Here is a 14,534-nt window from a genome sequence, read left to right as displayed (position 1 = left end):
AGGGATGTTGCAATAGAATCCACCATTCCCTTCCTCCCTTCCTAAAGCACGGAGGGCTTGCTTTTTACTTTTGTTTTTGTGTTTACCCACTTTAATGGTACCAAAAAAAAAAAAAAAAAAAAAAAAAACTCTTTTTTTTCTTCCCCTTTTGATCCCATCAGTAAAACTCCTCATCTTAGACAAGCATTAAAAGAAAACAAAGCAAAAATGTTAATTGTCTTCACTTGTGCAATGATGACATTTCCCCCTTCTCAAAACTTCATTTTCACACACACACACACACACACACACACACACACACACACACTACATCCACAAAGCTTACAGTTCCCCTGCAGAACTTTGCAAAGCAAAAATTAACAGCTTAGCTTAGCTACCCAAAGTTACCAAGAGGTTTCAAATGCTTGAAGTGAACTTGTTTGAGGTTGATTTGTAGCTGTTTCTCAGCCTCTGAGAAATATTATATTATGCGTCAAAAACACATTTAAAAATATAACTCACGGTTGGGGGAAAAACCACACTGCATTGAATTGCTTCAAACTCTTCATCTGGCCCTCGTAGCTTACATGGGACGGTCTAAACCCCAAGACTAGCAATTGAGAATAGATATTATAAAGAATATTGTCATCTATATTCAGCGTCTAAGCGGTGTGACCCTCATTTGCTGGGAGAGTCCCAACTTATGTCAAAGAGATGCATAATTCACCCAGGGCCACACTGTTAGAAACTTATATACTATTCTAGTATAATTATTCACCTGTTATACTCTCAAAAGCGTCCCAGTTTAGATGGCAAATTACATGAACTCACTACCTATACATCATCAAGATCTAAAATCCAACAGCCTAAAGCTGGCCAGTACGACTTTGGGTCTTAAAGGTCCTTCTGGGTCATTATTTTACAATTCTCAAGGATAGAACTAAATGGTGCAGAAACAGACAAAAAAAAAGTTGATGGGACAGTAAGAAGCGACACTTGGAGGGCCCAGTGACAGGCCTGGACCCAAGCAGCAGAAACTGGAAAGCACCTGGGAAATATGATGAGGTTGGCCAAATAATCAATAAATATTTATGGCTTGGACAGCAATATTTTTAGTATGTCTGTAAGCATGGCTCCCTGCCAATGAAATTGGATCTACTGCAACCTACACCACAGACCAATTTCTCTCCATATCTGCACAGAGACTCTAAACTACACAATTAAAAGAGAAAAGTAACACAGATAGGCACAGGGCTTTGGAAAAAGGAGCCAAGTAGCAACAGCCTGTTTATGCAATTTGAAAAACATCTACTGACATTTTGAAAGATGTCTTTAACCCAACCGAAGAAAAGCAAAGCTATAGACACATGACAAATAGAAATGATAGATTTGGGAATTGTCTTGACATTCTCAATGCTGAGCTAAGAACTGCTCAACAGCTGTAAGCAAAGAGTGGGCCTAAGAGGCTGTGAACATGAGAGCAAATCTCATCAGACACCCTATCCTGCCCAAGCAGGGAAGGAGGCCCAACACTTCATTCTGGAGAAGCCAGATAAAAATACGGAGACTATGTTATCAATATCCAAATCCATCTCTATGATGACTGTACAGGTCCCAGGATAGGAATTACTTGGAGACAATGCTCCCCCTAAGGAAGTGATAGAGGAAACCATACCTCACCCAGGGACAAGTGGTCAAGGTGACTGTTTCTCAACTAGACATGGGTCGTGGGGGGCTGGTGGGTCTGCAGGTAGACTCCCAAAGCTTGCCCTCCCCTCCTTGTGCCAGAATAACCACACACAGTCCCCAGACCCATGCAATGGACTTGAAAATACTAAATTTTAGTTGGAAAAAAAATAATAAAAATCCTGGTGTGTAGACAGCCAACATAGGCACCTATGGCTTCTTTAGGAAGCAGGAAAATTAAACTACAACCATATTAAGAAACCAAACTAGTTGCTGATCTATATCTCTCATCAACCAGATTGTGAATGAGATTATATGCAGAGCTGTGTCCGTGATGCAAGAGGCAAAAACAGGCAGCATGAGGAGGCTCCAGGAAGGATGTGACCTTGGAAGGGAACATAATCGCCTCCCCACCTGTGAGCGAGAGAGAGAGAGCAGCACATCTGGAAGACATTGGAAAAACCAGAACCCTGGTTCTCTGCTCAGTGACTGGAGGCGAGCATTGCTCAAACCCTCAAGCACCTTCCTAAAGCAGCGCATCTGGACTGGCCTGCCTGGAGGCTGCCCGTGGCACAGGCCCCCTCCTGGATGTCAGAAAAGCACCTCCTCAACCCCCAGATCACCCACCATCACTGCTTTCTCATTTGCCCATATATATATATATATATATATATATATATATATATATATATATATATATATAAAACATATGCCCCTTTTGATTTCCAGAGTTTCTGTGAAGAGCAGGGTGCTTTTATTTTAGGTCTACAATGCCTGCAACAGCTCCTCAATTTGGAAGTTTCTAACAGTGTGGTCCTGGGTGAATTATGCATCTCTTTGAATATCATTTTCCTCATCTGCAAAAAAAAAAATGGATAAAATAATAGCTCTCGCCACCTGAGTTAATGTGAAAGGTAAAAGTGTTATCTTATGGGAGAGGGCCACGCACATAATGAAGGCTCCATCATTTGTCATTTGTGAATGGCAAGAATCTACGTTCAGCGCAAGCTCACGGAATACCATTGTAGCCATGGGTTATTCATTCCACAAACCAGAGCGACATCTGTAATTATGCTGTTGCCGTAGCCATTGTAGAGTTATCTGTGCTCTTTGAAATAGAGAGCCTCGTTTCCTGAAAAATCCTGACCTACACTAACCAGCTCTCTGCCTTGCAGAGATTTTGCTGGAACCCAGAGTAAGCTGGGTTCTGGGAGGCTGACCACGGGCTGGTTTGTCTCCTGGGAGGAAGGTTGGGGGGGTGGTTATCCTCCTCCAGGGTGGTCTGGTCTCTTTAAGAAAGAAAAAAAAGTTACATAGACAAAAAAAAAAAAAAAACAGCAATACAAACTAACCAAAAATGCCAGGAATGCAAGCTCTGCCAACCAAATAAATAAATAAAATGTGAGATGCTTTATAATAACTGGACATGATGCCTTTCTCAACTCTGCATAACTGAAACACTACTTTTTTTCATCAGCCTTTCAAATGTCCCCCTCCCCGGCCCCTAGTCTCAGTGGCCCTCTTGCTTCGAGGTAGCACTGATAACCTCCACCACCCAGAGTAATGGACCAACCGCTGGGCCTTTCTCTGGCTGTGAGTTGGGACCTTGAGATACCTGGACACTCAGAAAGTTACCTGGCTCCCTGTGTTAGCTCTGGAAGGCATAGCACTGAACCTCACTGGCATGAGATCTCAGCCACGAGAAGAAAAAGTTCCCTCTACCTTGACTCTTCTTTCCCCCCTCAAAAAGGACATGAGAGGAGGCTCACAATCCAGCAGTGGCCCCTACTAAACTTTTCAAGGGCCCCTGAAAATGCTACACTGGCCAGGCTCACTTTCTGTTGACTTGTTGTCTGGTTAACTGTTTAGAATCTATCAGGGGTCAGCACTGCTTGAAGATTTTGTGCACATCCACAGACAGAAAAATCTCGTATCCACCCCTATGAGATAGCATGCATATTACACTCATTTTGTGGATGCAGGAGCTAGAGCACAGAGAGATGAAGTAATCTGTCCAAAGTCACACAGCCAGTAAGTGGCAGAGCTGGGATTCAAACCCAAACAGGCTGGCTCCAGAGTCAGGGCTCTGAACCACCGGGCTCGTTAGTCACTAATGGAGCGTGGTCCGTAGGGGTCTGGAGGCATAGTGAGTGAGCGTGCTTAATAGCCTGGGCAGCTCAGCCCTTCTTTCTTGTCTACACTGATGAAGACACAAAGACTGACCAAAGGGACAGGGTGAGGAATGAAGCTTCCTATCTCTAAGGGCAGAATGGGTCCCCCATGAATGCACATCCCCTGCCAGGGGAGCAAACACGCAGAATTAGACCTCCTGCTCTTCTCTGGACATTAGGCTCACCTCACCGAGAAGGTGGAGTGGGGAAGGAGGGGAAAAATTAAGCGGCTTGGGAATGTATTTGCTTTGGCACCCAGCCTCCACCCTTCTCAGTAAGCTCCACACCAAGGAGGGAACTCCATGGACTCTCCAAGGCTTTGTTTGTTTTAGTCCATTTAAGATCCGAGAGCCCTGCAATCACATATTGCAATCAAAATGGTATATACCCACTTCACGCTTACAAGAGATATTCAATTCCAGTGTTATTTCAAAATATATGTTAATTTGGTACTTAAAGCTGTTGAAAATCCTGGGAGGTCTCAATCTAGAAGAAATGTGAATAAAGGTTCTGGATCAGGTCCTAGCCACAAAGACAGGCAAATAACCCAGGACTCCTGTTTCAACACCCACTTCCCTACTGCCTGTCTTTGGCTCCCATGTGTTGGGGGGAGGGAAATCCTGGTTTAATTATTTAAGTCAGATAAGACCCCAAACTAGTTGTCTCCACACGTAAGAAACTAAACGACCCAAAGAATCATTCTGAAAAATATTTAAGTCACAGCTGTGGACACAAAGCCATGCTGTGAAAAGTTAAACTTTAAACACATGTCCTATATGGTCTGATGGGCAAAGCAAATCCCCACTTAGCCAGTGTCTTCTCCTCCCACCAACAAAAGCAGGCAGGCCCGTCCAATGTTTCTTCTCTCTGTGCACCTGCAAGCTTAAGCCTCAACTGAAGTTTCTTTGCTGAGCTTTTCAAAAGTAACTTGCAGTATTACTCGAGGCAACACACACTGAGAAGTTAGAAAGAGGGACTCATTTTACTTTAGCCACCGGCTTACAAGATTTTCTTAAGTGACTTACCTTCTCTGTGCCTCTATTTTCCTTTCTGAGGTACAGGTATAGTATTCCCATCTATGCTACTAAAAATCTAGGGGAAAAAAAAACATTAACTAAAACTTCTATATGTATTTTCAAATTTCTCTATTTTCCCCATGACAGTGCCAGAAATCAAATCTCATTATGATGACTAGCACAAGATTTACCCAATGTCTCCGACCTGCTGACATTCTGTTGTGTTGAAGGCTGCTTAGGACACCTGATCGGTGACTCGTCAGCCCTTTTTGAAAAAGAGAGGCACTGTAAAGACACTTATTGTAATAGAAGTTGACTGTAGCAAGAAGGTTTACTGTCCCCATTTTACAGATGGGAATGCTAAGCAACATTATTTGCCCTGGGGCTTATTTTTATCAATAACCAAAATAACAGCACCATATGCTCAAAATCTCTAATATATAATATTAAATTATCCCCCCAAAATTACTTCAACTGTTTACTGTGATCTAAAACATGTGTTGCCAGGGGCGCTTCTTCATTCTCAGCAGACGAAATCCATTGTAGGTATGTGGGCTGACCTATCTCACACGATACTTCCCAGACAGCCAAATCTGTCTCTTCCCCATAAACACACACATAAACAAGCCCTTCTTAAGGAAAGAACTTATTAGTTGAGTTTATATCTTTGCTGGGAACGAACCTTTCATTTCTTTTATACACGGTTTGGATCAGTTGTGACTAACAGAATTTACTGCGGCTTCCTTGAACCCCAAACACAACCAGCACAGCAACATCATTTCTGAACTGTAGCTCTAAGTGCCTGAAATGTCTCCAGGGTTCCTAGTTTAACTCAGCAGCATTGCTCTGACCCTCCCCATCTTTGTGACAGCAAACAAGCGTAGCCTTCTTTTTGCACTTCCCAGTGGAACTCCCAACCCTGGGGTTGAGTGTTTAGAGGGTCTAACAGGAGAGGACAGGGCCGTGTCTTCAAGAACATCTCGGAAAGCTCTCCAAATGACAGAGCACCAGCTTGGCGTGGGTTGGAAGTTTAAGCAGATTATGAAAAGGGTTAAAATAAGCAACTCATGATGCCAGAGGCAAAGAAGTGTTAACCCAAGGCAAGAGCAGCTAAACTTATCAATAATCAGATACAACAGAGCAGCAGGTCACTGCCATTAATTATTTTCCAGAAAGCATCACCTTCTCTCCATATCTTATTAGATACTCTCACCTCTAAAATCTCTAATCTCTAAAGGAGAGCTGGCGGTTCCCTCTTCTAAAAGAAAACACCTATTCTCCTCAAACTGTGTTTATTCCAGGAATCCTGGACTCCATGAAACTGCTTAGGATCAAAAACTGTATCTGAGACAAAAAATTAAATTTCTCTCCTGACCCTTCCTCGAAATCCTTCAAACCAGAGTTGGAGAACACCCCCAACCAAGGTCCCCGAGTCACGTTTGGTTGTCAGACCGTTTTTCCCTCTTCCATACCAGATCTTTGGTACCAGAGGACAAATTTGTGGCAGATGAGAGAGATCAGGATAAAGTAAGGAACCTGCACGGGGAGCGAACAGAATCGGGATGTTTTCAGAAGTTAAGATGATCAATTCAGCTCTCCCACCACCTCCTTGCCCTCCACCCAGAGAGGAGCTGGATAGCAAAGGGACATGTGACAGAGGAGCGCAGGGAGGCAAGACGTTTGAAAATGTGCTTGCAGGCCGGCCAGTTGGGCAGGGTCTGGGCTCTGGCTGCCCGGGCCCCGCCATCCAGCTCCAGTGCTGGGGGATGCAGGGCCAGTGGGGGATGCGGGGCCAGTGGGGGATGCAGGGCCTGTGGAGGATGTCTTCAGCGGCAGCGTCCATCCCCCCTAATGCTAAGGAATAAGGCCAGAGTGTGCTCGCTCATCGGGAAAGATTTTTTTTTTTTTTAAAGAAAGAAAGAAAGAAAAAAAGCAGGAATGAGGGTGCTGGACATTCTATAAGCTTTTTCCCACTAGTCACAAAAACACAGCTGTGAAAATAAATACCACCCCCCAAACAAGGGTCTCGGCCACCAACAGCCGTCCTCCCCCCGCGCCCGCGCCCTCGCTCCAGCTGCCGCCGGCATCGCCAGCCTGGGAGGGAGCAGCGACGGGGGGGCAGGCGGCGGGGACCCCGGGGCGGGCGCGGGGGCCTCGACAGTCGCCACTCACCCGGGGAGGGGAAAAGCTCCAGATCGACTTTTTCCGTCTTGATGATGGTGAGAGTCGGTTTGAGATCGACGGCCGCCTTCATGGTGCCGGGAGCGGGGGGCGGGCGGGAGTAGGTGGCAAGTTTGGCTGTGATTCTTGTCGTCGGTCCTTTTAACGGGGGTCAGTAACGGGGGAAGGGGGGACGGGGCGGGGGGGATCCGACCCTCTGCCCTAAGACCTCAAGCCCCCGCGGACTTGCCCCCCGCGCCCTGGAGGTGCGCGCCCCGCACGCTCTCCCGGGAAGTTGGCACTTTGCGGAGAAGTGCGCGCGCCCCGGGTCCCGGCCTCGCCTGCGCCTCGCCCCGCTCCTCCGCTCCGCGGCAGCAGCCTCAGCCTCAGCCTCAGCCTCAGCTCGCTCTCGCCCTCCCTCGCTCCCTCCTCTTTAGGGCGTTTCTCGCGGCGCCGAGCCTCGGCCGGCGGGTCTGCGCGCCGGGCCCCCCCTCCCCATCCCCCCGGGTCCCCGCGGGGGGAGGGGGCGGGCCGGGCCGCGAGGGGCGGGGCCGGCGCGGCCGGGGGCGGGGCCGGGGGCGGGGCCGGAGGTCCGCGGCCAATCGGAGGCGGCGAGCTGAAAACGAAAGGACGGAGGGGCGGGGCCCCGCGGCCGCCCGCGCCCGCTGCCCACGCCCGCTGCCCGCCCAGGCCCCGCCGCCCCGCGGCGCATCGCTGAGCTCGGAGCCCGCCGAGCCCGCCGCCCCGCCGCCCCGCCGCCCCGCCGCCCCGCCGCCCCGCCGCCCCGCAGCCCCGCAGCCCCGCAGCCCGGACCCCGACCCCGACCCCGACCCCGGGCCGGCGAGCACCCCGGCTGCACACGCTGCACGGGCTGCACACGCTGCCGCCGCCGGTTCGGGGAAAGTCCGTCTGATTCGCCACGCATTCTTGAGGACTTGGTCACCCGCTCCCGCCCCCCTCCCGGTAGCAGCATAGTTTCCCGAGTGCGTGTGCATCATTCATTCACAAAGACTGACACACAGGACGTGAGGCATGCGGAGGCAGGGGCGTGCGTGCCCGCGGGGGTCGGGCGCGGGAGCCCTCCAGCCCCTGTCCTCGGGGCTTTAGGAGCCCTGCAGGGACTGTCGCCGGTGGGTGAGTCAGGCAGGGATCGGGGCTGTGTTGCTGGGGGAGCCTTCCGTCTTCCAGAGCCCAACCGAGTCATGGTTAAGACATGAGTTAAGAAAGAGGCGGGGGGGGGGGGGGGGGCAGTAGAATTCTGGCTTGGCTGCCCTGGAGAAGGATCAAGCCCAAGGCAGCCTACTGGAGACCCCAAAACAAAGACCCAGATGCTCCTGTACTATTGGGAGAGCACAGAACAGGGCCCCCAAGCTGGAACCCAGACCTGGGCTTCCTTGAGCTTCCCGTTTACCTACAGCAGTGGTTTGGGTGGAAAGGGAAAAGCTATTAATCTGTTCCTCTGTGATTATGTCGCCCTTCGCCTTTCCAATCCCAGACTCTCCTCCACTAGATAAAACTGACAACCCTACCACCATCACCACCACCAGCAGCAGCAGCAGGAGCAGCAGCAAAAAAGTGATGCAGAGCCTCTGTGGTTTTGAATTTCTGGAGTCCATCATTCGCGGCTGTGACAGAAATCATAATGCACACAGCCCCTGTTCCATTTGGGAATTCCAGACACTTGGGACACTATAGCACGATCCCAAATAATGAGTTTGCACTAACGCGTCGGTTATCGGTTGGTTCTAATTAACATATGAACCGGTAAATCTAGAGATCCAGCCCGGGACACAGGTGTACAGCTAGAGCCAGAGGTGAAGATCTACCTTTGATTAACTAGACCATTAAACATAAATCTTTTTTTTTTTTTCTGAAGATTTTATTTATTTATTCATGAGAGTCAGAGAGAGAGAGAGAGGCAGGCTCCATGCAGGGAGCCCCATGCGGGACTCGATCCCAGGTCTCCAGAATCACACATACCTCGGGCCAAAGGCAGGCGCTAAACCGCTGAGCCACTCAGGGATCCCAACATAAATCTTTCTGAACAAACTCAGAGAAAGCTATTTTTAATACCGTTTCCTGATTTCTAAGCCTACCTTGAACTACCACACTTGCCTGTAACTATACCCTCTGACTCTGATCAATTTTAACACACCTGCCTACCTGCACCTAATCCCAGTTTTGTCTCCTTGAAGCATCATCAGTAACTTGCAGGTTTCCCACAGCAAATGAGAGAGGGAGCCAGGAACAGAAAATAAATCCCTGGCTCCTGGGTCAAATCTCAGAGGATCACAGCCTTCCTTCAGTGACGAGAGGAAAATATTTGTATGTGATAATTCTAATATTTGAAGGATTGTTGTAATCCAGCTGTGTTTCCAAAAGGTGTGAGAAAACAATGGTGGCCTCCAGGTGACAAGAACAGACACTTCTGATCCTGGGAAAAGCCAGGGGAAATGGCTGGAAGAATGAACTGGACATTTAAACATCCAAATGAGCCACAAAGAAAAGGATCTTGAACCCATTCTGCCTTGGCTGCTCTGAATGCATCAGAAGAACTGAGCAAATCAAGAGTTGCTTTGGGGCATTATTTTTTTTTTTTTTTTTTTTTTTTACTGATGTTGTGTTAAGAAAATGATGGTATTTTTAAACACAAGTGTGAGTACTTTTCTCAGAGTCAGTCTTTTCTCTTCCCCAGAATCCTCCTCAATTTTCTTCCCAAGGCCAGCCTGAACCCTGCTAACAGCCCCCACCATCAGACACTAGAATGAACCCGCCCTGATCCAACCAGAAACACTGGGGAATTATTCCCCCAGTTATTCAACAATGGCATCTCACCTTATTCATCACCCTTTTGTAACCCAGTCCTGTAGCACAGAAGCTCAAAACACTTGAAGGCTCAAGTCAAGGAAGAGGGTTAGGTAAGACGGGAGGGTGGGTGAGATACCAGGGGCCACCACAAACCTCCAGGAAATCTCCCTGTACTTGAGGCTGATTGAACTCAGCGAAGTTATCAGACATCATGCATCTGACTTCGGATCTAACTGAAACGTCATTTGGGACAAGGGGTACTGATGTAGACAAGTTAAAATATGTTTACATATCTGGGATATTAATAATCCAATCAGGCCTGCAAATGAAACGTCATTCTCTCTACGACACGAGTAGATTCCTGTGAATGTTCTATGGACTTTAGATGGCATTTCTATTGTCCTGGAGCCTAAGAAATGATCCCTAGCCCAGTGCCTGACACATCGCAGACACTCGGGAACTGTGTATTCAGTAATGAGCTCTCAACTTCCTGGTCACTACGGGCATCTACTTTGCCACCAACTCTCTCTAACTCGAAGGTTTAAATGAGTTGGTTCTGCTATGGCTTGTGAAGAAGAACTAAAGCATGTTGGTGACTCTGCCCCTAGGTCTGCCCTTTTTCCCCCGTGGCAGAGAAGAACCCCCATTCCCAAGCATTAATGTCCACTCGGGTTCACTTGTGCCTCAGTTTCCCCACCAGCAAAACAAGATCAGCTTGGGCCTTGCCTTCCAGCTACTGGGGCAGGTTGTTCAAAGACTATATCTGATGGGGAGGCACTCAGGAAAAATCAACCAGGGACATACTTCTTTGCTTTTGTTTGTTATGCTGCTAGCAGTCTACTCCTCCGACACTTAGGAGAAAACAGGATTGTATTTTTAAACATTCCTAGGACCTAAGGAATTACACCCAGCCAGTGCTAAAACTCCCTAAACTTGGAACAGCATGTCGATAAGGATCAAAACAGGGCTGCAAAAGTTGGGTGACAGGGGTGTGCAGTTAGGCATTAATGATATCAAGGAACTAGACACATTTTTATAAGAACTCCCTTGCACAGAGGAGCCTGGGTGGTTCAGGTGGCTAAGCGGCTGCCTTCAGCTCAGGTCATGGTCTTGGGGTCCTGGGATGGAGCCCTGGATCCGTGCTCAGTGGGGAGTTGGCTTCTCCTGCTCCTTCTACCCCTCCCCCTCTCCATGCCCTTTTTCTCTCTCCCTCTCCCTCTCTCTCTCTCTCTCTCAAATAAATAAATAAAATCTTAAAAAGAAAAAGAATTCCCTCACATAGATGTCCAAAACATAAACTTTCTCTTTACTACTCCCTCACTCAACTCCACACCAGCCTCAATGAAAAAGGAATATGAAAATACACCTCATTTCAAACAATCATGGAAGACAGATCTGCCTCTCCACCAGTGTGCTCGAATAAGTTATTTGTCTCTTTCTTGAGTCTTCAGCTTCAACAAACCAGAGAACCTCTGAGTTTTGAGCTAAAATATGCTGTATTGGAGGTAGGTGAAAAACATTCAGACCACTAACGGCTGATCCAGGACAAGTTTATGACTCACAGATGTTGATTTACTGGTTTAAATGTAAGATTAAAAAAAAAAAAAAAAAAGAAAGAAAAGAAAAAGGTCCTCAATTACCAACCTGAGTTGCGTTTGTGGTTGTTTTTCTCTGAGAAAACAGTCCTCTGTCAGAAAACGGTCTCTGTCATACACGGGGACCTAGAAACAGGCCTCCAAAGCTTAACTCTAAAGCAAGTGGTTTCTCCGTGATAAGTTGAGTCATTAAAAAAGCCTACTGGGGCAGAAAACTGCCTGGGGCTTCAATATCTACCATTATCAAGCAGCAATAAAATGGCAAATTGGAGATCGAAAGGAAAATGAAAATAACTCTCTTAATTAAACTCTGATGCCAGAAGGCCTGAGGGTGGGTTCAAGAACCCAAGTGGCGGGCTCACTGTGACCTCACCAGAGCCACTTAACCTTTGTGTGTGACAACCTCATCTCTGTTCCAGGGAATAAAATCACCCCTGGCTCTCCCTACCATGTAATACAGACTCATTAGCTATTGTTTAGAAGGCACAATAAACAATGGGCCATAAGAAGAGCAATAGTTAGGGGGAAGTTGTGAGGGGAGGGGGAGCAGGGAGAGGGAGGATTGGGGGCTGCCTGGCCCCGGGAGAGCTTCTACAATAAAACAAAGACAAGAGTGAGCGGGGTGTAGGCTCTGGAGGAGGACTCAGGTTCAAACTCTAGCTGACTCCAAAACCCCGGCTCCTCCACACTCACGGTAGAGACAAGAATAGCACCCACCTTTTAGAGTCGTTTGGAGGATTCAATGGGATAATGCCTGTAAAGCACTTAGCACAGTGTCCAGGTCAGAAAACGTGCTCAGTTAAAGCTAAATCATTGCTGTGGCTGTTAAGATCCAGTAGGAGGTAGAACCGTCAAGAGATCCTAGTTTGTCTCCATGACCGTCCCCTTCGCAGGGTAGCTTGGGTCCTCTATTTACCTGAACTGTCTTCGGGGAGACAGACGGGGAGAACGATTGTGTTTAATTTACACATCTCTCCAGACCCCTTCCTCACTCAGTTCTTGATTGGGGAACTTGCCCAGCTTTGGCCTCATTTGAGAAATCCCAGTACTACCTGATCAGAAGAGAAAACTGCAGATTTGCATTCAAGAGTCATGGAAAAACCGCAGTTCAAATTTGGAAGGATGAGGGTGTTGGTAGTACCTCTGGGGAGCCAGAACTCTCGGGTCCTGGCTTTGTCACACGGTGGAGCTAGCTGGGAGTCGCTTCGAGATGGTCAAGTCCAGCCCTCCTGCTCATCAGAGGGGAAAAAAACGAGTTTGAGGGGTAGGTCATTCTGCCCAAGGCCACACAGGCCGCAAAAAAGACCGTGTCAGTACTACAAGCGCATCCTCGGGTCTACGGATACGGCGTCTGCAGAAGCCCCCGCCGGTCAGCGAGCTCCGTCACCCGACGCTCTAGAGACACAAAGCAGGATCCAGTGTACACAGAGACAGATAGATGACCGGCCTCGATTTCTAGAAATCTGACAGTGTTCTCTGAGCCCGACGTGTTGTCTTTGGGCAAGTACGGTGCAGGACAACCACACTAGCATTCCCCGTGGGAGACAGCTTGGCATGGGCCGGAGGGAGAAAAGGGGCCTGGGTTGGCTCTATTGCTGTCTGCAGTTTCTTTAGGCTGTAATTATGAGCCATTCAGCTGCATCTGCAGCCCCAACAATGTGGGATGGATTGGCCTAATCCACAGACCAAGCGACACTATAAAATCCACCAGTTTAGACATCACGTATTCCTCTAGCAGCAAATCAGGCTCTGATCCCACAGAAAGAGGTGAGGAGCTGCCTATCAAGGCTGCAGGGTTCCGAGGCTTCCTCCACACCCACACTGAGCCCATTTCCTGGGATTGTTGCTCCCTCCCGGGCCTGGATAATGCAGAATGCAGGCAACCCTATGAGCCTTTAGGGATCATGTAATTTGGATTCCAATTTAAATTGTCCTAAATTGGCCTCTTGAGGAGGTAGAGGGATGATAGCCTTAGCACAGGTGGCCGGAGAACCAGTGCTCTTTAATAACCTGCAGAAGCAGAGAGGCAGGCTCTTAGCAAGGAGCTCCGTACCCCGGGAGAAGAGAATCCTGGCCCCCTCCCCAGGCTGCAGGTGGTTTCATCTGGTGGAAGGCTGAAGCCTTCCTCTGATCTACCCCGCTTTTCTCTTGGGTTACAAAGACTACAGCAGACTTCAAAACAGATGTTCTCTGCAGTTGTGGTCTGAATCTTAAATTAAGATAATTTCATTGTGGAATCTTCCCCCTTTTTTCCTTCCCCCTTTCATTTTAAAATGCCAAGGCAATTGCCCCCAAACACTAGCCTTTACCACCCCAGAGATGAAGGAGGAGAGAGATAGGGTGGAGAATTTCCCCAGCCTGTTCTTGATGCTGGAACTCAAGCAGAGGAAGCAGATAGTACCAGAAGAACAAGAAATAGTCCGGACAGGAAAAGGGATGATAGTACGGGGGGAAGCATGAGGAAGGGACCTTCTCTGAGAACAAAGGAAGGACAAGTTGGGGGTCGAGGGCAGGCAAGAAGAGGTACGGTCACAGCAATTCTGTATCCTCGGCATTTGGGGACTTACAGCCCCAAGATGGCAAAATGAAATCAAGGCCTGGCAATGTGTCCCGTATGCTCACAGGGCCCGTGTAATGGTTCCCGGTAGCCAATGGTCATGGGGTGACAATAAAGCAAATCAAGAGGAGGTTCTCAAGCGGGAAGCGTTGCCTAGGACACAGAGTGGGATAGAGGGGTGAGGATCTCAGGAGGGGGTCACAGGAGATGCAAGGGAAGGCCAAGCTGAAAACGGACATCAAACACAGACTCCCCCCAAAGTGGTCACGCTATATGCAAAGAATTTCCCTCCCTATCCCCACAAAGGTGCTCCTCTTGGGCTCAACAGGCTGTGTAGACACCTAGTGAATACCTGAACCTGCACGTCTACCCCCAACGCTACGGAAGGGCGGCAACAGACATCACACCTTCCAGTGCCCAGTTTGAGACGGTAGGAGCTTGAGAAAATACGTTGATTGTTTAATTAAGGAACCGGTAACTTCCCAGCATTCCAAATATGGATCTTTGACTCAAATATCATCTCCGATTTTATTTACTTGTTTGTTTGTTTAGTTTTGTCTAA

General features: G+C 48.2%; 1 protein-coding gene across 7 annotated transcripts in view; it reads right to left on the bottom strand.

The window, feature by feature from the left end:
* ETS1 (ETS proto-oncogene 1, transcription factor) overlaps positions 1-14,534 on the bottom strand; it is a 131,155-nt gene that overhangs the window by 59,421 nt on the left and 57,200 nt on the right. The window contains exon 1 of one of the 7 annotated variants that reach the window (XM_038535672.1): positions 7,025-7,472. The exons of 4 other annotated variants lie outside the window; for them this stretch is intronic. In XM_038535672.1, coding sequence (XP_038391600.1) covers positions 7,025-7,106 — 82 coding nt within the window. In that variant the 5' untranslated portion in view covers positions 7,107-7,472. Of the gene's footprint in view, positions 1-7,024; positions 7,473-14,534 lie in introns of those variants that run through there. 2 more of the 7 variants (XM_038535670.1, XM_038535671.1) reach the window with 2 other exon arrangements.

This window comes from Canis lupus, chromosome 5, assembly GCF_011100685.1.
Source record: "Canis lupus familiaris isolate Mischka breed German Shepherd chromosome 5, alternate assembly UU_Cfam_GSD_1.0, whole genome shotgun sequence".
NCBI classification, from domain to species: domain Eukaryota; kingdom Metazoa; phylum Chordata; class Mammalia; order Carnivora; family Canidae; genus Canis; species Canis lupus.
The sequence above is the reverse complement of the archived record's forward strand: the minus strand, read 5'-3'. Positions and strand labels throughout refer to the sequence as shown.